At 58.9% G+C, this 25,297-nt stretch overlaps 1 protein-coding gene across 3 annotated transcripts; it reads right to left on the bottom strand.

Moving 5' to 3' along the window:
- Positions 1–111: 111 nt before the first annotated feature.
- Positions 112–24,826, bottom strand: CAPN9 (calpain 9; the record flags this gene model as incomplete). Of its 3 annotated transcripts, XM_080651222.1 has the most annotated exons (20): positions 112–226; positions 1,303–1,361; positions 2,603–2,719; positions 3,821–3,899; positions 4,968–5,036; positions 5,335–5,399; positions 6,289–6,346; positions 6,491–6,571; positions 7,484–7,520; positions 7,963–8,171; positions 8,592–8,749; positions 9,880–10,040; positions 11,095–11,172; positions 11,442–11,527; positions 12,794–12,877; positions 14,509–14,677; positions 15,512–15,645; positions 16,628–16,746; positions 17,365–17,434; positions 24,614–24,826. In XM_080651222.1, 20 exons carry the CDS (start codon positions 24,824–24,826, stop codon positions 200–202), a joined length of 2,073 nt encoding a protein of 690 aa, XP_080507348.1. In that variant the 3' UTR covers positions 112–199. The 3 variants fall into 3 exon arrangements, with proteins under 3 accessions (XP_080507348.1, XP_080507349.1, XP_080507350.1); XM_080651223.1 differs by lacking the exon at positions 11,095–11,172; XM_080651224.1 differs by lacking the exons at positions 16,628–16,746; positions 17,365–17,434.
- Positions 24,827–25,297: the final 471 nt, after the last annotated feature.

Genomic DNA, 25,297 nt, shown 5'->3' with positions numbered 1-25,297 from the left:
GCGTCAGGCACTGGTGGTGGCATCGCCATCCCCGGGCGGTGGTGTCACAGAGAAGCAGCATGAAATCGGACGGCACAGCGAGGCCATTTCAGTCTTCCCAGATCAGGTGGTGTGGGGGCCGTGGGGGCGGACAGGGTTCGACAGCGGGTGGGGAGAGAGTCTGATCCCAAATGGACCGGCTGCGTCACCTGGGGAAGCTTCAGATGTTCATTGTCAGGTTGATGAACTGGGAAGAAAGAAAGAGAGAGAGAGAGATGAACCGGTGAGCCCTCCACCTCCCCACCCGCCTCAGGAGGGGCCCCGTTGGCTCAGGCCCCGGAGCTCCGCCCTCTGATCATCCTCGACGTGCAACATGCAAGGTCCAGAGCCAGGGGTCCTCAAACTACGGCCCGCGGGCCACATGCGGCCCGCCGAGGACATTTATCCGGCCCGCCGGGTGCCGCTGCCTGTCCTGCTTAGCAGCCGACGCGTCCCGGGCCCGCAGTGCGCATAGGAATTTGTTCATAGTTTTTTTTTTTAACTATAGTCCGGCCCTCCCACGGTCTGAGGGACAGTGAACTGGCCCCCTGTTTAAAAAGTTTGAGGACCCCTGGTCCAGACTCTCAGCAGCTTGGAAGGCTATGACCCTGTTGCTGCCTCTAGTCACTGCATTTCTAACCGCCTCCCCTAGGTGGCGCCCATGCTGCTGGCTGTTGGGACCACACGGGGCAGCTGGGGGGGCACCATCCACACCTCCACGCATCTTCCCAGCCTCGGAACCCCCTTCAGGCCCTGCCCTCCATCGTTTTTGCTGTGATCAGCCCCTGTCACTGGGTTTTTGAGGAGTTTGCACGTGTGCATACCTTCCTACGTGCACACGTGTGCGCGCACAGACACACACACACACGCACATGCCAGGAATCACGAGACCCCTGGATGACATGAGCCAGGGGGCGGGGCGTGAGCGAATCGGGGCCTGGAAGGCAGGCTGAGGAGCCCTCGTGGCCGAAGGAAGAGGAGGAGAAGGAGGCGGGGCTTGCTAGCTCACTGCTCCCGGGGACGAATCTCTCTATGCCTCAGTTTCCACTTCTGCAAAATGGGGAGACTGTCCATCCTGAGCTCGGAGGGCTATTGTAGCAATCATGTGGACGGCTAAGTGCACGGGACATAAACACAGCAGCCGTGTGCGTGTTGCTGTTTTGCCCCAAAGCTAAACGTTAGCCCTCGCCTGCCATCATGCATTCGGCAAACGTTGATGGAGCGCGCGGACCGCGGGCCCAGCCCTGCCTGGGTCCCTGAGCGGGAGGTCTGGCTCGGCCGTACCTCGTTTATGTTGAGATGAATGAACTCCTTGTTCTTCGTGCTGAGAGCCTGGAACACGCCTGATGGGAGAGACGGAGAAAGGCATCCTTGAGGGGATGGGTCCTTCCACAGGCTTAGCGCACCGCCCCCACCCCCGCAGCCTGCAGAGGAGCTGCCCCCCTGGTGGTGAGCACGGGTATTACACAGGCCTGACTCGGCCCGCTGATGGGATTTCGCTCAAGGGGTTGGAGCAGGGGTCCTCAAACTTTTTATTTATTTATTTATTTATTTATCTATCTATCTATCTATCTATCTATTTATTTATTTATTTATTTGATATATTTTATTGATTTCTTACAGAGCGGAAAGGGAGAGGACAGATAGTTAGAAACATCGATGAGAGAGAAACATCGATCAGCTGCCTCCTGCACACCTCCCACTGGGGATGTGCCCGCAACCAAGGTACATGCCCTTGACCGGAATCGAACCCGGGACCGTTCAGTCCGCAGGCCGACGCTCTATCCACTGAGCCAAACTGGTTTCGGCAGGTCCTCAAACTTTTTAAACAGGGGGCCAGTTCACTGTCCCTCAGACCGTGGGAGGGCCGGACTATAGTTAAAAAAAAAAAACTATGAACAAATTCCTATGCGCACTGCGGCCCGGGACGCGTCGGCTGCTAAGCAGGACAGGCAGCGGCACCCGCCGGGCCGGATACATGTCCTCGGCGGGCTGCATGTGGCCCGCGGGCCGTAGTTTGAGGACACCTGGGTTGGAGGAAGCCTCCTGGACTCAGGTGACTCTGGGAGCAGGTGGCCTTAGCCCCAGGTGGCACGTGTTGTCATCCACAATCTCCAGCCGGCTCCTGGGTCCCAAATATCTCCCGATCCTGGCTGTTTGCGGGCTAAGACCCCTTGCAACCCATGCCCCTCCCCACAGGACGAAAGCGCTTGCAGGTGGAGTTTTGCATGAGTCTTGAAAGCCTGTGAGTCCCTGATGAGAGGGGAGCCCTGTGGGTGCTCCCACGCGGGGGAGGAGCCGGGTGCTGCGTCTCCCAATAACCAGAGTGGCTGTGCTCCCTCGGCCTCCGTTTCCCTCTCAGTCCAAGTGGTCAGCCAGTCACCCCGGCTGCCCCTGACAGTCACCTGGGACCTTGGGAAATACAGCAGAAGGCCCGGCCGGCGTGGCTCCGTGGCTGAGCGTCGACCTATGAACCAGGAGGTCCCGGTCTTTGCCCCACTTTTTGGCACGTTTGTCTGTCCCTTGTCCCGGGAGGTGGCCGAGGGGCGTGGCCTCTCCCGGGCCGGGGACATGGGACACTCACGGCTGGCGTTCTCCAGCCGCACCAGGCAGTTGAGGAAGTCGTCGAAGCCCAGCTGCAGGTCCTGGTCCGCGTAGCGGAGCACCACCAGCTGCAGGAGGCGGCCGCTCAGCTGGAAGCCTGTGGACGGGCGGAGACGGGGCTGAGTGCCGAGGGCTGGCAGCTGGGCGGCTGCTGACCGGAGCTCCCAGACCCGGTCTGAACGCAGTGGGCAGTGTGTGTGCGTGTGTGTCTTTGCATGTGTGTGTGTATATGTGTCTGTGTGTGTGTGTGTGAGTCTGTGCGTGTCTGTGTGTGTGTGTGTCTGTGCGTGTGTGTGTCTGTGTGTGTATGTGTCTGTGTGTGTGTGGGTGTGTGTGTGTGAGTCTGTGTGTGTCTGTGTGTGTGTGTGTCTCTGTGTGTCTGTGTCTGTGTGAGTCTGTGCGTGTCTGTGTGTGTGTCTGTGTGTGTGTGTGTCTGTGTGTGTCTGTCTGTGTGTCTCTGTGTGTGTGTCTGTGTGTGTGTCTGTGTGTGTGTCTGTGTGTCTGTGTGTGTGTCTGGGTGTGTGTCTGGGTGTATGTGTGTCTGTGTGTCTGTGTGTGTGTTCATGTGTGTGTGTCTGTGTGTGTGTCTGTGTGTGTGTCTCTGTGTGTGTGTGTCTGTGTGTGTGTGTTCGTGTGTGTGTGTCTGTGTGTGAAGGGTTGCCTGCCCAACATGGCTCGGTGGTCACGGTTCCGTTCGATTCCCGGTCAGGGCAACTCTGTGTGTGTTGGGGGGCAGGACCGGGGGGGGAGGTGAAGTCACAGTTGTCCCTTCAGAGTTCAATGAGCTCATGGTCTTAGTTGTGTGTTTTTTTGTTGTTGTTAAGATGTATTTTTACTGATTTCAGAGAAAGGAAGGGGGAGGGAGGGAGAGAGAGAAACATCCATGATGACAGAGAATCATCTGTCATGAGAATCGGCTGTCTCTTGCACACCCCACACTGGGGATCGAGCCCGCAACCCAGGCATGTGCCCTGACCGGGAATCAAACCGGGACCTCCTTGTTCCTAGGTCGATGCTCAACCACCAAGCCACGCTGGCCGGGCTCTGTGACCTGAGGAAGCACCAACCGGGAGGTCACAGACCAGCCCCCTCCTAGGGCGTGAGAAGCGGGTGCCACCCTGACGGCCCCTGGCTGTCCCTCCCTAGAGCCCTCCCCCGCCCCTGTCGGCCCGTGTCCACACGCCAGGCTCTGCCTCACCTGTGGCTCTCAGCGCGGTCCGCAGCTCGTAGGAGGACATGGTGCCGGACTTGTCAGCATCGAACCGAAGGAAAAGGTTCTGGCGGGGACACAGAGGCTGTGAGGACCACAGAGCCCCCGAAGGCACCTTCGATGGCACTAACGGGGGGCGGGGAAGGCCGATTCCTTACAAGAGCGGGAGGCAACGGTTGGGGGCCTCCAGAGGAAGGCGTCCCTGCTTTCCCCTTGTCATTTGGGCAGTTGCACTGAGCTGCTGCTTCAACATCAGAAGCAAGTGCTGGGGTGCTTCCTGGGTTCTGCCTTTGCCCTCTGAGCACAACCCCCGGCCGGCTGCACCCTCTGAGCACAAACCCCGGCCGGCTGCACCCTCTGAGCACAACCCCCGGCCGGCTGCGCCCTCTGAGCACAACCCCCGGCCGGCTGCACCCTCTGAGCACAACCCCCGGCCGGCTGCACCCTCTGAGCACAAACCCCGGCCGGCTGCACCCTCTGAGCACAAACCCCGAACGGCTGCACCCTCTGAGCACAAACCCCGGCCGGCTGCACCCTCTGAGCACAACCCCCGGCCGGCTGCGCCCTCTGAGCACAAACCCCGGCCGGCTGCGCCCTCTGAGCACAACCCCCGGCCGGCTGCGCCCTCTGAGCACAAACCCCGGCCGGCTGCGCCCTCTGAGCACAACCCCCGGCCGGCTGCGCCCTCTGAGCACAAACCCCGGCCGGCTGCGCCCTCTGAGCACAAACCCCGGCCGGCTGCGCCCTCTGAGCACAAACCCCGGCCGGCTGCGCCCTCTGAGCACAAACCCCGGCCGGCTGCGCCCTCTGAGCACAAACCCCGGCCGGCTGTGTCTCAGCCTTTTAAAACCCCTCTGGCCCGGCCGGTATAACCCAGTGATTGAGCGTCGACCTATGAACCAGTAGGTCCTGGTTCGATTCCCGGTCAGGGCACATGCCCGGGTTGCGAGCTCGATCCCCAGTGGGGGGCGTGCAGGAGGCAGCCGGTCCATGATTCTCTCTCACCATGGATGTTTCTGTCTCTCTCCCTCTCCCTTTCTCTCTGAAAGCAATAAAAATATATTTAAAAATATAGAGCCTCCTCTACTCTGGGTTTGCAGCCCCCCTGGAGGCCACACGTGCCCAGGGTACATACCGTCCAGGCCTTCAGTTTCTCCCAGAACACTTTGAATTCATCGAAATCCAGCTTCCCGTTGCCGCTGGTCTGTGCCGAGCGCGTGAAGGAAAACACGAGTGTGTTTCCAGTGAGGTTCCTCGGGGGACCTCCCGCCTGGGGCCACGGCGGGGAGGGCCAATGCGCTGGGGTGGGTGACCTGGGGGACTCAGAGTCTCGCCTTTGAGGGAGGGGGTTTCTATCTCTCTCTCCCGCTCCCTTCCTCTCTGAAATCAATAAAAAATATTTTTTAAAAAAAGAAAAAAGACCGCCCTGCAGGTCTCCTAGGAAGGTCTGCCCCGTAGAGAGACCTCAGCGTCTACTTCTGCCCGAGCGCTGGGGAGGATACATCCATCAGAGAAACGATGTTCTTACAGGAAATCAGGCTCAGCTTCTCGAATCGGACGCCCTTTTCTGAAATCACAGAGACAGCGGGTTTCAGGTCAACCCCGGACAGTACATCTCCCGGAGCCCAGCCATGGGGTCAGCTCTGGGGCGCGGGACGGGGTGACGTGCTCCCCCTCCGAGGATGCTGCTGGGAGAAGCTGACACGGCCTTTCGGGAGGAAAATTTGCAAAAGGTGGGAAAAGCCTTAAAAATGGGACTATCCTTTCATCCCATTGATTCCAGGTTTAAGAATGCCAAGGAAAGTATCACCAAGTAAGACTTTTCTCATCTCCCTAGCTGGTGTGGCTCAGTGGATAGGGCGTCGGCCTGCAGACTGAAGGGTCCCGGGTTCGATTCCCGGTCAAGGGCAGAGGCCCGGGTTGTGGGCTCGATCCCCAGTGTGGGGTGTGCAGGAGGCAGCCGATCCATGATGCTCTCTCTCCCTCATCATTGATGTTTCTAGCTCCTTCTCCCTCTCTGAAATCAATATATATATATATATATTTTTTTCTCATCAGCTTTTTTTTTTAAATATATTTTATTGATATTTTACAGAGAGGAAGGGAGAGGGATAGAGAGTTAGAAACATCCATGAGAGAGAAACATCGATCAGCTGCCTCCTGCACACCTCCCACTGGGGATGTGCCCGCAACCAAGGTACATGCCCTTGACCGGAATCGAACCCGGGACCCTTCAGTCTGCAGGCCGACGCTCTATCCACTGAGCCACACCGGTTTTGGCCTCATCAGATTCTTTATGGTGGAAAACATTTAGAAACAAGGCAATAAGTTATGCCGTGTGTTAGATTATTGCAGAGCAGCAGGCCTGTGGCTCTGAGGAGCAGGGCCGGGGAGCCGTCCCAGGCCCCTCCTGGGAGCCCGGACCCCGATGCGGGGGTGGAGGGGGGGGCACTCACTCTTGCTCAGCACAGCATTTAAAACATGCTCCAGCTCCTCTGGGGTCACCTCCATGTCCTGCGAAAGCGGAGACAGTGGCTTTCCCCCCTCCGCACCTTCTCCGTGAGCTCCCGGAGGCCGTCTGCAGGCTCTCAGGGACCAGGTGCCTCTAACCCTGCGAGGCCCCGGGCACCACACCTGGGCGGCCACACCACACCTCACCTCCCCGGCAACGCGTTCAAACAGGGCCCGGAACTGCTGCTCCTCCTCCGTCTCCTGGTCCCGCGGCGTCGGCTTCGGGGGCTGGGAACGAACCGAGGAGCCCGCGTTGGGGCCACACAAAGACACTTGGCATTTGCTGTCCCTTAGAAACAGCCGGAGCCCGGCCGGCGTGGCTCCGTGGTCGAGCCTCAACCTAGGAACCAGGAGGTCAGGGTTCGATTCCCGGTCAGGGCACGTGCCCGGGTTGGGGCTTGATCCCCGGTGTGGGGCGTGCAGGAGGCAGCTGATCAGTGATTCCCTCTCATCATTGATGTTTCTCTCTCCCTCTCACTTCCTCTCTGAAATCAATAAATAATTTTTTTTTAAGGCAGAGGCCTATTCTCCAGGAGCTTAGGATCAATAGAGTCAATGCCATTCAGTGGTTTCTGATATGTTCACAGAGGTGGTCAACCATCACCACAATCTATTTTATTTTATTTTTAATGTATATTTTTATTGATTTCAGAGAGGAAGGAAGAAGGAGAGAGAGATTAGACATATCAATGACGAGAGAGAATCATGGATCGGCTGCCTCCTGCACGCCCTGCACTGGGGATGGAGCCCGCAACCCGGGCGTGTGCCCTGACCGGGAATTGAACCGTGACCTCCTGGTTCATAGGTCGACGCTCAACCACTGAGCCACAGGTGTTTTTTGTTTTGTTTTGTTTTGTTTTGTTTTAAATATATTTTATTGATTTTTTACAGAGAGGAAGGGAGAGGGATAGAGAGTCAGAAACATCGATGAGAGAGAAACATCGATCAGCTGCCTCCTGCACACTCCCCACTGGGTATGTGCCTGCAACCAAGGTACATGCGCTTGACCAGAATTGAACCTGGGACCCTTGAGTCCGCAGGCTGATGCTCTATCCACTGAGCCAAACCGGTTAGGGCAAGCCACAGGTTTTATGTGATGCTTTTGTGACAAGCACCCACGGCAACGTAGGCAAGGCTCACCTCGGGAAGGTCGATGTCCACGTGTCCATCCAGGTCCCTGGGGAGGCAGGAAACACGTTTTAATGGCTTGTTTGAAGCGAGGAGGAGCAAAACTCAAATGGAATTGTATCCTGCTTTGCGGATGGGTTAAGCACTCCCCTGGCCTGGCTGGTGGGGCTCAGGGGTTGAGCATTGACCTAGGAACCAGGAGGTCATGGCTCGATTCCCGGTCAGGACACATGCCCAGTGTGGGGTGTACAGGAGGCAGCGGATCCATGATTCTCTCTCATCATTGATGTTTCTATCTCTCTTTGTCTCCCTTTCCCTTCCTCTCTGAAAAGAGAGAGAGACAGAGAGAGAGAGAGAGAGAGAGAGAGAGAGAGAGCCCTCTGCCCATTTCACAGGTGTGTCGTGGGAAAGGGGAGAAGGGGGTGTGGTCCCGCGGTGACTCCTCGGGAACGGGCCGTGGGGTGAACAGGATTCTTGAGCCTGGGACTCACCGGCTGATGGTTTTCTTGTCTGAAAAGATCCTCAAGCAGAAATCGGCCTCCTGGTGCGGCTCGAACGTGCTGGGGATGAGGATGTACTCCCCGGGGGGCAGCTTGAACCGGTCGGAGACCTCCCTCAGGTTGATGAAGGTCTTGCTCCTGGCCTGGGAGGCGTGGTACCGGAAGAAGTCCTTGTCCAGGTGGTCCTCCTTACCGGGGCACTGCGGTGGGAGAGGCAAGGCTGTTGGTTTCCACTATGTGTTATTATTATTTTTTAATCCTCACCCGGGGATATTTTCCCACTGATTTCTTAGAGAGAGCGGAAGACAGAGGGAAAGACACAGAGAGAGAACATTGATGTGAGAGAGACACATCGATGGGTGGCCTCCTGCACGATCCCCGACCAGGGCCCGGGCCGGGGAGGAGACTGCCACCGAGGTACATGCCCTTGACCGGAACCGAACCCGGGACTCTTAGGTCCGCAGGCCGACGCTCTATCCACGGAGCCACACGGGCCAGGGCGGTTTTCACTCTTTGGACCCAGTTTGGGGCCCGGCTATTGCGTCTCAGGTGCGAGGCCCAGGAGGAACCGAGAACCGAGAAGTCATACTGTGAACGCAGACCCGGCGGCTCCCACCCACCTGGTAAATGGCGTAGCCGATGGTCAGCACGTTGGCGCCAAAGCGCTTGAGTTTCCTGCGATCTTTCTGCATCAGGGCCACGAGCAGCGTGCACGCCTCCTGCCCGTCGTCCCCCTCGGTCAGCGACAGCCTGAACTGCGGGTTGGTCCAGAAGGTGTCTGCGTGGGACAGAGGCACATTGTTCTTCCTCCTTTTAAAAAACAGGAAGGACACACACACACACACACACACACACACGCACGCACACGCACACGCACATGCACGCACACACACGCACAGACACACACACACACACACATACACGCAGGACTGTGTGTGTTGTGTTTTCTGTCCCTTGGATTGGAAAATAACCCAGTGGTGAAACCAGGGCGCTTCCCCGAGCAATTCTTTTTTTTTTTTTTTTTAATATATTTTACTTATTTATTTATTTATTTAATATATTTTATTGATTTTTACAGAGAGGAAGGGAGAGGGAGAGAGAGTTAGAAACATCGATGGGAGAGAAACATCGATCAGCTGCCTCCTGCACACCTCCTACTGGGGATGTGCCCGCCACCAAGGTACATGCCCTTGCCCTAACCCCGTGGTCGGCAAACTGCGGCTCGTGAGCCACATGCGGCTCTTTGGCCCCTTGAGTGTGGCTCTTCCACAAAATACCACGGCCTGGGCGAGTCTATTTTGAAAAAGTGGCGTTAGAAGAAGTTTAAGTTTCAAAAATGTGGCTCTCAAAAGAAATTTCAATCGTTGTACTGTTGATATTTGGCTCTGTTGACTGATGAGTTTGCCGACCACTGCCCTAACCGGTTTGGCTCAGTGGATAGAGCGTCGGCCTGCGGACTGAAGGGTCCCAGGTTCGATTCCGGTCAAGGACATGTACCTTGGTGGCGGGCACATCCCCAGTAGGAGGTGTGCAGGAGGCAGCTGATCAATGTTTCTCTCCCATCGATGTTTCTAACTCTCTCTCCCTCTCCCTTCCTCTCTGTAAAAAAATCAATAAAATATATTAAAAAAAAAAAAAAGTACATGCCCTAGACTGGAATCGAACCTGGGACCCTTCAGTTCGCAGGCCGATGCTCTGTCCACTGAGCCAAACCGGTGAGGGCCCCGTGCAGTTCTGGCCCAGCTTCCTGCCAGTGGCCCCTCGCCCTCCTTCCCCACCCATCCCTGAAACCCTCCTGTCTGACCCCACGGTTCGTGCTTCCACTAGGGTCCTGGCCCTGACCCACGCGGTCCCTGGGTTGGGCTGGACACTCGGGGATGACGAGAGAGTGGCAGGCAGACTACGAACCCAGGAAGTTGCGGCAGCCCCCGGCCGTGGAGCCCCGCACCCAGCTGCCCTGGTGCACCGTCACCTCCCACTTGTGGAGCGCGTCCTCCTCCAGGGCGTCGGGCGTGAGGTTGCAGATCTCCACTTTGTCGAAGTGGGCCTTAAAGTCGCTCAGTGCCATCCTGCGACAGAGCGTGGGACACGGGGCGTGGGCGGAGGTGGTGATGACACAGCTCACCCATTCATCCATCCATTCACTCACTCATTCATTCGCTCGTTCATGCATTCATGTATTCAATCACTCGTTCACTGCACTCATATATTCATTCACTCATTCATTCATTCACTCGTTCATGTATTCATGTATTCATTCGTTCCTTCCTTTATTCATTCACTCGTTCATTCACTCACCCATTCATCCATCCATTCACTCATTCATTCATTCGCTTGTTCATGCATTCATGTATTCAATTACTCGTTCACTGCACTCACATATTCATTCACTCACCCATTCATTCATCCATTCACCCATTCATTCATTCACTCGTTCATGCATTCATGTATTCATTTGTTCCTTCCTTTATTCATTCACTCATTCATTCATTTGCTCATTCATGTATTCAATCACTCGTTCATGCACTCATATATTCATTCACTGGTTCCTTCCTTTATTCATTCACTCATCCATTCACTCACTTATTCACTCATTACTGCCTGCCTCTCGGGAAGGTGCCTCCCTCTTGTGATACTGGCTCTGACTATGCTTTCACATGCTCTCAGGGTAACTGCCTTCAGGGTCCCTGTCCTCAAGGTGGGCATGGAGGGAGGGGACCCGTGAGCACCAGCCCCGCCCCCCATCTTCAAATTCACCCCCAAACTCCGGGCGGGCGCTCAGAGGAAGGGATGCTGGAGAGAGAGGCTCCACCCCACGCTCTCGGCATCCCCGTGACTCCCGGAGACGGGCTGAGCTCCCCCAAAACAGAACAGACGGAGCCGTCTGCCAACCTGGGTGCACACGGGCGCGGGGGGCATTGAGACAGAGGGACTGGATTTATCCACAATAAACACACACGCAAATGAAAGAAGGGGAAATAAATAAACGAGTAAGTAAAAGGGTAAATGAATACATCGAAGACGGGGGAAGTAGATGCCTAAGGAGGCGAAGGTGTGCCCCTTGCCCCCGAGGCCTGCCGCGCGGCTGGCACAGAGATGCGGAGGAGGAGACGCCGCCTGTACCAGAACTCCCCGTCGTCCAGGGCCGCGTGGCTCAGGCGCTGCTGCTCGGCGGGGCCCACGGCACGCCACTCCGAGGAACTAGGAGCAAACACGCGTGCGTTAGGCGGCGGGCCGTGAGCAGCAGCTGCGGTCGGGGGCGGCCCCTCCCTGGGGAGCGGCGTGTGCCAGGGCCCGGGGGGCCGGCGGGCAGGTACACGTCCTGTTTCAGCAGCTGGTGGGAAAGGCCCTCAGGACCTCGGACACGCTGCCCCGCCTTCGCACACCTGCCCCGCCAGCCTGGCCCGTGTGCCGTGACCGTGACCGTGACCGCTGAGGAGGCGGACCGCAGAGAGACGGAGCGTACAGACCTGTCGCTCCAGGCGCCGTTCCACTCCACCTGCCCCCACGGGTTGCGGACCCTGACGAGCTCCGTTTTCCGGCCTCGGAAGAGGACCTGGAAGATCGTAAAAGAATTTTTTATCTAAAACACAAAAGGGCAGCGGCGTTGGACCCACGGGGTGAGGAAGTCGGAGCCGGGGCTACCCGGCCAGACCCAGCTCCGTGCCTGGCCCAGCCACTCCTATCCCGGAGGTGAAAGGTGAAAGGTGAAAGGTGAAATGACAGATTCGCCGTGAGCTCCGCCCGGCCTGCCGGGCCACAAGCCTCTGGGCTACGACACACTAACGACACGTCAAAACGCATCCATGCGCCCTGACCGGTGTGGCTCGGTGGATGGAGCGTTGGCCTGAGGACGGAAGGGTCCCGGGTTCGATTCCAGTCAAGGGTGTGGACCTTGGTTGCGGGCACATCCCCAGTGGGAGGTGTGCAGGAGGCAGCTGATGGATGTTTCTCTCTCATCGATGCTTCTAACTCTTCATCCCTCTCCCTTCCTCTCTGTAAAAAATCAATAAAATGTATTTTAAAAAACTCAAAACTCATCCATGCTGCGCTGGCCCTTGGAACTGATTCCTGCTGCACCCAGCGGCCATTGTGCCCCCTGACGTCACGTGACCCCCCCAGAGCAGTGACGCTGAGTCTGGGAGATAAGGTAGAATCGTGATGAACTGGCAGTTAGTCCACAGGAGTCTGCAAAGGAATGGGTTTCTCTCCAGACTGGGGACCGCCCTTGAACTTGAAGGACACCCAGCTTCCGGGAGGCAGGCCGCCGTCCTCACACGAGCCAAGTCCTCAGACGCAATCTCAACCTCCCTTTCTCCGTCGCTCTCCCTCCCTCCATCTCTGCCTCCTATGGGTTCTGTTTCTCTGGGGAAGCCTCACAGGACCGGAAAGAGGGAAGGAAAGGAAAAATAAGACGTGGTTCCCACACCTGCTGGCCGGGCCTGGTGCTGTGGGAGGGGGGGGTCCCTTATTTCTCTCTTTCCTGCTCTGCATTCCAGCCGCCTCTTTCGATGAGACCGTCTCTGAAATGCCTGAAAATGGCTTTACTCTTATTTTTTTTTTTAATAGATACTTATTGATTTCAGAGAGGAAGGGAGAGGGAGAGAGAGAAACATCCATGATGAGAGAGAATCATGGATCGGGGCTGCCTCCTGCACGCCCCCTACTGGCGATCGAGCCCGCAACCCGGGCGTGTGCCCTGGACCGGAATCGAACCCAGGACCCCGCTGTAAGGCACTAAGTTAGCACAGGGGACCGGCATTGTGGAGTCTGTCCCTGTACCCCACGCGCCCGCCCGCCCGCAGGGGCTCACGTCACCTACCTGGTCAATTCCCGTCACGGTGTAGGCGTGACCTTTAATAAGACCAAAGGGCGTCCGGGCTTCTGATTCCGCGGAATTTTGTATCTAAAACACGAAAGGGCCGTGGCGTTGGACCCACGGGGTGAGGAAGTCGGAGCCTGGGCCACCCGGCCAGACCCAGCTCCGTGCCCGGCCCGGCCGCTCCTGTCCCGGAGGTGCGGACTCTGTGTCCAGGGCACACAGGACACCCGAGGGTGGCGAGCAGTGACATTCACCAAGTCCCCGTCTCTTCCAGGTCAGGAGACCCCCCGCCCCCCAGCTAGGACTCCAGTGGTCAGTTTACTTTCTTGCCTCCAAACGAAACAGCTTGACCGTCTCCATCACGTAGGAGCGCAAACTTGAACCGAACCGCATGCTCCAAACAGGCAACAGGAAGCAAAGAATAAATTCCCGAGGAGGCAGGAAACGGGCGCAGGTTTCAAAAGTGCACGGGGCGAAACGATAGGTGTGCGCTTGCATCGAAATAAAGAAATGATTGGCCCTGACCGGTGTGGCTCCGTGGATAGAGCGTCGGCCTGCGGACTCAAGGGTCCCAGGTTCGATTCTGGTCAAGGGCATGTACCTTGGTGGCGGGCACGTCCCCAGGAGGAGGTGTGCAGGAGGCAGCTGATCGATGTTTCTCTCTCATCGATGTTTCTAACTCTCTCTCCCTCTCCCTTCCTCTCTGTAAAAAATCAATAAAATATATTTTAAAAAAAAGAAATTATTTGCCCAACCGGCGTGGTTCAGTGGTTGAGCATCGACCTATGAACCAGGAGGTCGAGGTTCGATTCCCGGTCAGGGCACATGCCCAGGTTGCGGGCTGGATCCCCAGTGGGGGGCGTGCAGGAGGCAGCTGATCCAGGATTCTCTCTCATCATGGATGTTTCTTTCTCTCTCTCTCTCTCTCTCTCTCTCTCTCTCTCTCTCTCTCTCTCTCTTCCTTCCTCTCTCTGAAATCAATCAGAATATATTAAAAAAGAAATTATTTTAAATGCTCTTCTATTTCTTCTGTCGACTGATATGATGCAAAGTCAGCAAGATTTGAGAACGTATCCACGGTAAGATGCGATTTAGGGAAATCCAGCCAGCCCACCCTGTGTGTGCATGTATGTGCGTGCCCGTTTGTATGAGGGAGGCAGGGCTGTGAAAGGCACAGCACGGGGCTGGCCTGAGGGAGGCAGACAGACATGGGCCTTCAGGTATCTCAGGATCGATCTACCAGACACAGCAAGGATGTCTTCCCTTTGTAACATGAAGAACATGAAACAGCCCTGGCCGGTGTGGCTCCGTGGATAGAGCATCGGCCCGCGGACTGAAGGGTCCCGAGTTTGATTCCAATCAAGGGCACGTACCTTGGTTACAGGTTTGCCGACCCGGGTTGGGGTGCGAGCAGGAGGCAACCCATCGATGTGTCTGTCTCACATCGATGTTTCTCTGTCTCTCCCTCTCCCTTCCACGCTCTCTAAAAATCAGTGGGAAAATATCCTTGGGTGAGGATGAACAACAACAAAAACAATACTCAAAAACCTTTCAACGAAAGCTTTTGCTTTAATTAAAGTGAATGAACATTTAATTAGAATGAGTACCCCCTACCCCGCCTAGTCCTGTTCCTCATGGAGGTTCCCGGGCACCTGGCCCCAACCTCTGGCCCCGGCACAGTGCCCGGGACCCGGGATGGGACGAGAGCGACTTACGTCGATGGAGCAGCCCACCAGGGAGCCCCTCTGCAGCGCCTTCTCCAGGATCTCGTAGAAGTTCTCGGGCGCCTCCTTGGTGGCAAAGGTCTCAGCCACGCCCCCCGTGAAGTCTTCCATGGCTTCGATGGCGCTGCCCCCCTTCAGCGCCTCGTAGCTCCCGTTCAGCCTGGAAGGGCAGGGAAAGTGTGGAGCCCGGCCGTGTGGCTCCGTGGTTGAGCGTCAACCTAGGAACCAGGAGGTCACCGCTCGATTCCCGGTCAGGGCACGTGCCCGGGTTGCAGGCTCGGTCCCCAGTGGGGGGCGTGCAGGAGACAGCTGATCCGTGATTCTCTCTCCTCATGGATGTCTCTCTCTCTCTCCCTCTCCCTTCCTCTCTGAAATCAATAAAAATATATATATTTTTAAAATTGAAATAGCCCTAACCGGTTTGGCTCAGTGGATAGAGCGTCGGACTGCAGACTGAGGGGTCCTAGGTTCGACTCCGGTCAAGGGCATGTACCTTGGTTGCGGGCACATCCCCAATGGGGTGTGTGCAGGAGGCAGCTGATCGATGTTTCTCTCTCATCGATGTTTCTAACTCTCTATCCCTCTCCCTTCCTCTCTGTAATAAATTAATAAAATATATTTAAAAAATAAACTTTTAAAAATTGAAATAAAGGAGCGTCGTGAAGGGGGGGAAACGTCAATGTCAACACCCACGTGGCTCCCAGCCAGATGTGTGAGCGGCCCCAGCACATCAGCATCTCCCTCTGTCCGCCCTCCCCGCCCCTCCCGAGGCCAGATTTCTGACGCAGGGAGATCGAGGGGAGGGGCCACACTGTGCCCGGGGCTGGAGAACTGCTCCGGCCCCTCCGTCCCCACCTCCAGCCCTGAGTGCGCCCCCAGCAGGTGGGCCCGGGACCCACACCTGGAACCCGAGCTGAGTCTCCCGGCTCCATAGAAAGGGCAGGGGAAGGCCGGGAGGGGGCGGCCGGGAGGGGGCGGCCCGGCAGGGACTCACTTGGCGTAGGCCTTCTCCAGCAGGGCGCTCCAGAACTCATTGTGGTCGGCCGAGTGCAGGAAGATCAGCCGGTCCCTGAAGGTGGGCAGCCGGTCATCCACCACCACATCCAGCCACTCGCTGTGCTGCCAGAACTGCGGGCGGTGGGGACGGACCGACGGAGGTCAGGGTGAGCCCCACGGCCGGTCCAGCCCACAGCCGATGCTCATCACTTTGCTTTTCCTCAGTCCCAGCAAACTGCCCCGGGCCCACCTGCTTGCTCGGGGCTCATGCCCGGGTGGTGGGCTCGATCCCCAGTGTGGGGTGCGCAGGAGGCAGCCGGTCCATGAGTCTCTCTCATCATGGATGTTTCTCTCTCTCTCCCCCTCTCCCTTCCTGTCTGAAATCAATAAAAATATATTTTTTAAAACAAGAGCCCTAACCGGTTTGGCTCAGTGGATGGAGCGTCGGCCTGCAGACTCAAGGGTCCCAGGTTCGATTCCAGTCCAGGGCATGTACCTGGGTTGCGGGCACATCCCCAGTAGGGAGTGTGCAGGAGGCAGCTGATCGATGTTTCTCTCTCATCGATGTTTCTAACTCTCTATCCCTCTCCCTTCCTCTCTGTAAAAAATCAATAAAATATTATTTAAAACAATAAATAAAATAAAAATAAAAAAAACTTTCCAAAAGTCAAAGCTCTTAACACGGACCTTTACTGTAGATTTGCCAAAACATCACTGCACGTGTTTTTTTTTCTTTTAACCCTCACCTGAGGACGTGGTTAGAGAGAGGAAGGGACAGAGATCGAAACGTCGATGTGAGAGAGAAACATCCATCTGTCGCCTTTACGTGCCCCGACCGGGGATGGAGCCTGAAACCTGGGCCGGTGCCCTGACTGGGAATTGAACCGGGAACGTTTCGGTGAACAGGACGATGCTCAACGACCTGAGCCACTCGGGCTGGGCATCGCTGCAAGTCCTGCTGCCTATGTCTGCGGGGATTCGCCTCGCATGCCGGCGCTGCCCGTCCAGGGCACAGTTTGGGACTCGGCTGTCACACGGGTGACAGAGCGCAGTTGGGGAGGTGGCTCTCCCGGCTGCAGGAGAGGCAAGGTCAGGGCCAGGCCCGCCCGCTTACCTGGAAGTGGAATATCCCGGCGTACCCGGGCCCAAAGCTCTGGTCCTGGGGCACCACCCTCGCCAGCGCTTTTTCGTTGAGCGTGAGGGAGGCGATGGCCGCCAGCAGCCAGCAGTCGCCTGCAGAACGGAAGCCGGAGATCCTGGTTTTCGTTACCATGCACGGCACATGGGGACACGCTAGGCCGCGAGAGGTGAGCGTTCCAGATGTGGGCACGTCCTCTCCGCGTTGGGAATGGACAGCCCGGCCGGCGTGGCTCAGGGATTGAGCATCGACCTGTGAACCAGGAGGTCACGGTTCGATTCCCGGTCAGGGCACATGCCAGGGTTGTGGCTTGATCCCCAGTAAGGAGCGTGCAGGAGGCAGCCGATCCATGATTCCCTCTCATCATGGATGTTTCTCTCTCTCCCTCCCTCTCCCTTCCTCTCTGAAATCAATAAAAATATATTAAAAAATAAATAAACAAACAAAAACGAAGTCAAATCTCAGACAGTATTTTCTGTCATTCCAGACCCCCACTTTGCAGCCAGGGGCCCCCGACCCCAGACACTTCCAACCCAGGGAACAAGAGCCCTGGGATCCCACCAACGGAGCAGCCGGGTGGGCTGCGGGGAGGAGGGACGGAGGAGAAGAGGTGGTGCAGGGACGGCCCCCAACCCCAGAGGTCCCGCCCCGCTGGCTGGCCGCCCGGGCGGTCTGTCCGACCTGCCACCCCTGCTCCCTCTGCTCACACGCACCGAGCTCCCCCTGGCAGATGTCCGTCCTGGTGGCCCCTCCGAGGATGAATTCTGGGTTCTCCACTATCTCCTGGAAGAGTGAGATGTTCTCTGGAAACAGAACGAACCCCTGACTCCTCTCCACCCACATTTTAGGGAATCGGCATCTTGAAGGACACAGCTGGAAAGCTAAGGGATGTTCTGTCAAGACCCTCCCCTGAGACCTTTCCTCGGATTCCCATCAAACACAGGTGAAAAGCCTCAAGATAAAGGTCACACGTGTACCCTCTCCACAGTGAGCCCCACGCTCCGTGTCTCTGCTCTCTTTCTCCTAAACTCGCCGGGACCCCACGAGACTGACAACCAGGGAGCAGCAGGCAGCAGCAGCGCGTCCGGGGCTTGCTCCCTGAATCTGTCTCCAACGCCCCCTTTTCTCCGACTTTCACTCTCCCATTGCCTTTCTCTCTTCTTCTGCCTTAAGCGCCCCCTTCGTTTCACTGTCTCCAGCTTTCATCAACGTACTCGCAAAATCACCGGGACTCGTGTGGTGAAATCTTTCCTGCACGAAGTGAGGAACCCACACACCACAGGCCAGCCCACGGCAGACCCGCTCCATTACTCGACGGGGCCCTGACCCTGTAACCCCGAGAGGGCGCCTGCATTCGTGCCTGGGGGACGTTCCTACGTGTGTGGGGCCCAGAAAAATGTCTGATGGTATGAAATGCTGTTTGGAGGGGCTGAGGACAAGGGTTACCTGCAGTCACAGCCCCGGGACAGGAAGCTCAGAGGCGTCTTGACAAACCTGCCATGCACCAGCCTGCAGTCTGGGGATGGGCGAGGTGGGCGGGGCAGGGGGGCCTGGAGGACTGAGGACCCAGCGTCCTGGTCCTGAAATGTTAGCTTTCAGGGCCTGTTCTGTTCACGCCGTACACCATCCAGGGCTCAGCCCAACACACAGACTTTTCTCTCAGTAACTAATTTAAAGAGGGAAAAGCCACATTCCTAACATGTTTGCAGGGGCCGGGCCTTGCTCCTGATAGCTGGGTGCTGATCCTGGGGTGTCCACGGGGACACGGGGTGTCTTAGTGAAGCTTCCAGCCTCCAGGGGGCCCACTGTGCATGGTGCACACAGGCTGCCAGGAGGTCATGGCCACGTGCATGGTGTGTGCAGGCTGCCAGGAGGTCATGGCCACGTGCATGGTGTGTGCAGGCTGCCAGGAGGTCATGGCCATGTGCATGGTGTAAGCAGGCTGCCAGGAGGTCATGGCCACGTGTATGGTGTATTCAGACTGCCACGAGGTCATGGCCACGTGTATGGTGTGTGCAGGCTGCCAGGAGGTCATGGCCACGTGCATGGTGTGTGCAGGGTGCCACGAGGTCATGGCCACGTGCATGGTGTATTCAGACTGCCACGAGGTCATGGCCACGTGTATGGTGTGTGCAGGCTGCCAGGAGGTCATGGCCACGTGCATGGTGTGTGCAGGGTGCCACGAGGTCATGGCCACGTGCATGGTGTATTCAGACTGCCACGAGGTCATGGCCACGTGTATGGTGTGTGCAGGCTGCCAGGAGGTCATGGCCACATGCATGGTGTATGCAGACTGCCAGGAGGTCATGGCCACATCCATGGTGTAAGCAGGCTGCCAGGAGGTCATGGCCACGTGCATGGTGTAAGCAGGCTGCCACGAGGTCATGGCCACGTGCATGGTGTGTGCAGGCTGCCAGCAGGTCACGGCCACGTGCATGGTGTATGCAGGGTGCCACGAGGTCATGGCCACATGCATGGTGTATTCAGACTGCCAGGAGGTCATGGCCACGTGCATGGTGTATTCACTGCCAGGAGGTCATGGCCACGTGCATGGTGTATGCAGGGTGCCACGAGGTCATGGCCACATGCATGGTGTATTCAGACTGCCAGGAGGTCATGGCCACGTGCATGGTGTGTGCAGGCTGCCACGAGGAGGTCATGGCGACGTGCATGGTGTGTGCAGGCTGCCACGAGGAGGTCATGGCGACGTGCATGGTGTAAGCAGGCTGCCAGGAGGTCATGGCCACGTGCATGGTGTAAGCAGGCTGCCACGAGGTCATGGCCACGTGCATGGTGTATTCAGACTGCCACGAGGTCATGGCCACATGCATGGTGTGTGCAGGCTGCCAGGAGGTCATGGCCACGTGCATGGTGTATTCAGACTGCCAGGAGGTCATGGCCACATTCATGGTGTGTGCTGGGTGCCACGAGGTCATGGCCACGTGCATGGTGTGTGCAGGCTGCCAGGAGGTCATGGCCATGTGCATGGTGTGTGCAGGCTGCCACGAGGTCATGGCCACGTGCATGGTGTGTGCAGGCTGCCACGAGGAGGTCATGGCGACGTGCATGGTGTGTGCAGGCTGCCAGGAGGTCATGGCCACGTGCATGGTGTAAGCAGGCTGCCAGGAGGTCATGGCCACGTGCATGGTGTAAGCAGGCTGCCAGGAGGTCATGGCCACGTGCATGGTGTGTGCAGGCTGCCACGAGGTCATGGCCACGTGCATGGTGTGTGCAGGCTGCCACGAGGAGGTCATGGCCACATGCAATGGTGTAAGCAGGCTGCCAGGAGGTCATGGCCATGTGCATGGTGTGTGCAGGCTGCCAGGAGGTCATGGCCATGTGCATGGTGTAAGCAGGCTGCCAGGAGGTCATGGCCATGTGCATGGTGTAAGCAGGCTGCCAACGAGGTCATGGCCATGTGCATGGTGTAAGCAGGCTGCCAGGAGGTCATGGCCATGTGCATGGTGTAAGCAGGCTGCCAGGGGTCAGCAGGGGGATAGAGGGTGAGGGCTGAGCCTTTGTGGACCAGCTGTCCGGGGAGCAGGCTGAGAAGGGGGGCGGGGGAATTGCAAGGAAGAAAGCAGATGGTTTCAGCCAGACAGGGAGTCTGGGAGAAAACCGAGGCCACGGCCAAGGAGGTCGGGCTGGTGGGCCCCCTCAGGCTGGGAGATCCCATCCCAGACCAGCTCCAACTCACTCAGGCCCACAGCCCCTCCCACGAGGCCTGGTGCAGCCCACACCCACTGGGAGAGCCTGTCCCCCTCCCCCGCCACGCCAGGCCCCCCGGGACATCCGCCTCAGTGACTCCTCGCCCTGGGCTCCCTGGAGGGCCAGGCTGGCTGTCCCCCACCCTGCAATGACCCCTGACTTGTCTGATTCCAGCTGCCACTCCCCGCCCCCGAGCTCAGCGGTGTTTGACAAGCGGGTGGTGCTGGGAGCACACCCCGCCCCACGGTCTCACCGGGCAGGACATGCACCACAGACGTGCTGAGCAGAAATGCAGACACACTTGAGCCACAGAGGCCTGCGGGCGGGGGGGGGGGGGGGAGGGCGGGGAGGGAGCTGGAACCTGACCATTTCCCGGCTGCCCTGCTGCCCCCACACCAGGGACCTGAGCTCCGTCCTGCAAGCGGAACCGGGTCCCACCCCACACCTGTCCCCCGTTCCCCAGTCTGTAAGGGACGATGCAAAGCCCCAGCCTCCCCCAGCCCCACTCCTGAATAGGAAACTGTCTGGGAATGAGCTGTGTGTGTTGACCTTTGCTCTCAGAGAAATTCCAGGGCTGGCGGGGTGGAATACAAAGGTGGGGCCCTCCCCTTCCCCCTCCCGGGCGGGAAGAGGCAGGTGTTGGTTTGCAGATGCAGGTTGGCCTGTCCCCCCACCACAGGGACCCTCCCAGCTCCGGAGCACCCCGTGCACTTGGCTGACCCCGGCAGGGGGCCACACCACAACCCACGGCTCCCCCTGCCAGGTTCTGCCCCTTCCCTCCCGCAGGTGCTGACCCTAAGGGCACCCCTGAGAAAATTATCAACGCCCCACAGGCTGACTTTGTCTGGGGATCAGAGAGAGGGTGGTCTGGCCCCGCTGGTGTGGATCAGCGGTGGAGCCTCGACCTAGGAACCAGGGGGTCACGGTTCGATTCCGGGTCAAGGGCACATGCCCGGGTTGCGGGCTCCATCCCCAGTGTGGGGCGTGCAGGAGGCAGCCGACCCATGATTCTCTCTCATCATGGATGTTTCTCTCTCTCTCTCCCTCTCCCTTCCTCTCTGAGATCAAAAAGAGAAGGTGGCCCGGCTGTCAGAGGGGGGGCTGTCAGAGGGGGGGCTGTCAGAGGGGGTGCTGTCAGAGGGGTGGCTGTCAGAGGGGGGGCTGTCAGAGGGGGGGCTGTCAGGGGGGGCTGTCAGAGGGGGGCTGTCAGAGGGAGGGCTGTCAGTTGGGGGGGGCATTTTCCGCCTGGAGGACAGAGACAGAGGCAGCGGCAGCGGAGGGCTGCCCGAGGCAGGCTCACCCCGCGCCAGCTCTGCCCGCAGCCACACTGTGCTCTCGCAGTGGTGAGCTGTCCCCACTCCAGCAGGGGGCAGCCTGGCAGTGCGCACAGCGGCCCGAGCTCCCGGGCAGCGGCTGGGACCAGCCCTGGCACTGCCCGGCCCTGGCCGCCGTGGGTGGCATCAGTCTCCGGGCTCTGTTTGAGATTAAGCGATGTCGTAATCCTGGCTTACAGGGAATGTTGCCCTGTTCCTAACCATTGGCTGTTGCCATAGTGACCATTGGCTATTGCCATGGTAGCTGTGGGCGGTTTCCATAGTAAGAGTTGGCTGTTGCCACGGTGACCATTGGCTGTTGCCATCTTTGAACCATGCCAGATGGTGTGAGCTGTTGAGGGCACAGTGGGGTTCGGGACAAAGGGGTTCCTGCTTACAGGGCACGTTCTGAGGCAGCGTACGGGGCTGAAATAGAGCCGCCAGGTGCCCGGGGTAAAGAGGCTCCGTGGGGAGTTTCCCAGAGAGAAGGACTTCCCAGGCCGCCAGAGCATGCGTGCTGGCGGGACGGGATGCTGTGTGAGGAGGGGCAGGGGCGCCAGGGCAGCGGGGGCGAGGGGAGGACCCCTGCCTCATTCCCAGGCTATGCTGAGCCCCCTGAGGGCGCTGGGCAGGGGTGGCAGGAGCCCTGGAGGTAGGGGGTGTAGGTCAGGCTGGAGGTAGGGGGTGTAGGTCAGGCTGGAGGTAGGGGGTGTAGGTCAGGCTGGAGGTAGGGGGTGTAGGTCAGGCTGGAGGTAGGGGGTGTAGGTCAGGCTGGAGGTAGGGGGTGTAGGTCAGGCTGGAGGTAGGGGGGTGTAGGTCAGGCTGGAGGTAGGGGGTGTAGGTCAGGCTGGAGGTAGGGGGCGTAGGTCAGGCTGGAGGTAGGGGGCGTAGGTCAGGCTGGAGGCAGGGAGACCAGTTAGGACGGGAGAACGCTACTGGGATTCCTCAGAAGGAATGCTCAGCCGTCCCGGGGCAGCCTTGCCAGGCTCAGGGAGACGCCAGTGAACCAGAACCAGCTTGCATGGTACCCGGCAGGACGGCGTGTCGGCGAGCACATGCACACACGAACACACAGGCACACGCACACGTGCACTTGCACACAAGTACAAAGTACGCATGTATGCGCACCCATATACGTATGCACATGCAAACATATACACATGCACGTGCATACAAGTACAAAGTACACACGCACACCCATGCACACACACATGCGCGTGCGCATGCATCTACACCCATGCGCACGCGCGTGCGCATGCGCACACACGCATGCACGCACACACTCTGCCTCCAACAGGAAACGGCAATACAGAGCTTACACTACCTCCAAGTGCGTGTTCACGCTGGGCCAGCGCTGAGGGCCCCGAGGTTTTAGTGTGAAACGTGGACATCCCTTGAACGGAGGGAGCTCGGAGGCTCCCCTGTAAGACCAGACTCAGCCGACGATGGAGATGCTGTTGCCCGCAAGAGTCACAGTGAGAACGGCGTCACCGATCGAAAACGGCCGTGTGCCGGCCTTGGGTCCGCACCGGTCCTTACCGACCCGGCTGACAGGTGAGAAGATGGGCTCGGGTGGTTAAGGGCCGTCACCGCAGTCACAGGGCCGGTGCGTGGGGCCGGCACCCAGGTCTCACCTTCAGGGCCAGCACTCTTTGCCCCCCCTCCTTGCCCACGGCGACCTGTCCCCCCCGGGAGCCGCTCCCAGGCCAGTACCCACCCCGAGGGAACGAGCCAGCACTGCCCGGACAGAGGTCGGCCCTGACTAATCAGCCTGGCAAATATTGACTCCCGGGGACCAGCTGGCGGCCCTCGGGACCTCGCGGCTGCTGGGCGGGGCGGCACGGATGCTGGCTCCCTTCGGGCACGAAGGCTCCCGGTTGGCAGAGAACCTGCTTCATGGCCTCCCTCCATCACACCTGTACTGGCACCTGCGGGGTGTGCCACCCCACTGGGCACTCAGGAAGAGTGGCCAGAAGCCACTGGGCACGCCACATGTGCCCACTCCGCATTGGTGCCCGGGGGGGGGGTCTGAATGGCCCCCCACCATCTTCAGATTCACCCTCCATGCGTCCCCTGAGTCTTGTCCTGGAGAAAGCTGTGGCCCCACTTGCTCACCACCTCCTGAGCTTGGGTGGGAGGCAGAGAGCTGGGGGTGGGGCGCAGCCAGGGGCAGGGGTACCAGCCCCCTGCGTCCCCACCTGCTGATGTGTGTCCCCGCACGTCACTCTGTCAAGGGCAGAAACAGAACCGTGGGGGCCGGCGGCCGTGGTAAGACAAGGTCATGGCGCTCCGGTCGCCGTGACGGCTCTGTTCTGTAGGGAAAGCGCGCTGCACCCTGGCTGGGAGCCGTACGCCCGGGACATGGGCGCTCACGTCGGAATGCGGTCCACCCTCCTGTCCTGACAGCTGCCTGCCCTCATGGAAAGACTGACAGCCTCGAGGCCCACACGACCGAGCCCCGGAGGCACCCGCTCTTTACGTGCAACCCCCAGCCCCTATGGCCTGTAACCTGGTCCCAGGGTGCCTGGCGGCGACCCCCCTCGCAGCCCGCATGACCTGTAACCTGTAACCATTCTCCCGTGCCTCCTGTCCCACGCCTGTCATTCCTGCTTCCCCACGTAATCCTCGTCCTTCCACCCAATATAAGCAGCTGGCTTATGCGGGGGAGGGGGCGAGATGTTCGTGGGTGACCTGTTCCGCTCCACGCTGTGGCAGATCGGAACACACGCTGATCTAGGACTCAGCCCTGTCTCTGCTGAAGTGGCTCGAGTCGTGGCCGGCAGCCCGGACGCCTGGGTCGTCCAGTTACAGCTCCTGCCCTCACAGCCTCTGCGCAGGAGCCACAGCAGGTGAGCCAGCCAGGGGTGGGCACCCCTCCAGCCCCTCCTCTCCTTGCTGCCCCCTCCCAGGAGTCCCCCCTCCCGCCCCCCGCTGCACTCACCCCTGGCCGCTTCCACACGAAGGGGATTGGGGGCCTCTCACTGTAGAAAAGAGAGGAGTTGGTGGCGGGGAAGTCGGGGTCCTCAAATAGGACCCCCTTCTGCAGGCACTCCCGCCGCAGCTGCTCGAAGCTCTGGCCGGAGGAGTGGGTGCTGCGGGCATCCCTGGGAGTGGGGTGCTCCTGGGGCCCCGGGGCCAGGTGGAGATAAGGCATGGCTGCTCCCCGGGCAGCGGGCGCGGGCTGGTGAGGGGTAGGAAGGAGCGAGACGCGAGTGTCTGCCAGCCCAGGCCCTGGGCTCTGCCTCTTTGCCTGGAAACCTCCCTGCCGACGGAGGTGGGACACACCCGGATGGCAAACGCCAGGGAGAGGCCTCTGCCCTCTCGGGCTCCGACAGACCCACAGGGCGTGGTGAGGCCGGCCAGGGCCAAGCTGGGGCAGGACCCTCTGCCTAACACGCTGGGGAGACCCAGTGGGGCCGGCGGGGGGCGGGGGGGCGGGACGGGGGGAGGAGATGGCTTTATGGGGAGAGCGCAGGAACCCACACTGGGCCCGGAGGCGGCAGCCAGGACCGGTTTTGCTCAGGACGCGGGCAGGTCCTGAGGTGGAGAATGGCGGTGTTGCCGCCGGAAGGGGGCTCAGGAATAGTACATGTCACTAAGGAATAGCATATGTCACTGCCGTTAC

Source organism: Plecotus auritus (genome assembly GCF_963455305.1).
Source record: "Plecotus auritus genome assembly, chromosome: 14".
NCBI classification, from domain to species: Eukaryota; Metazoa; Chordata; class Mammalia; order Chiroptera; family Vespertilionidae; genus Plecotus; species Plecotus auritus.
Note: the sequence above shows the minus strand (reverse complement) of the source record. Positions and strands in the feature narration are given on the sequence as shown.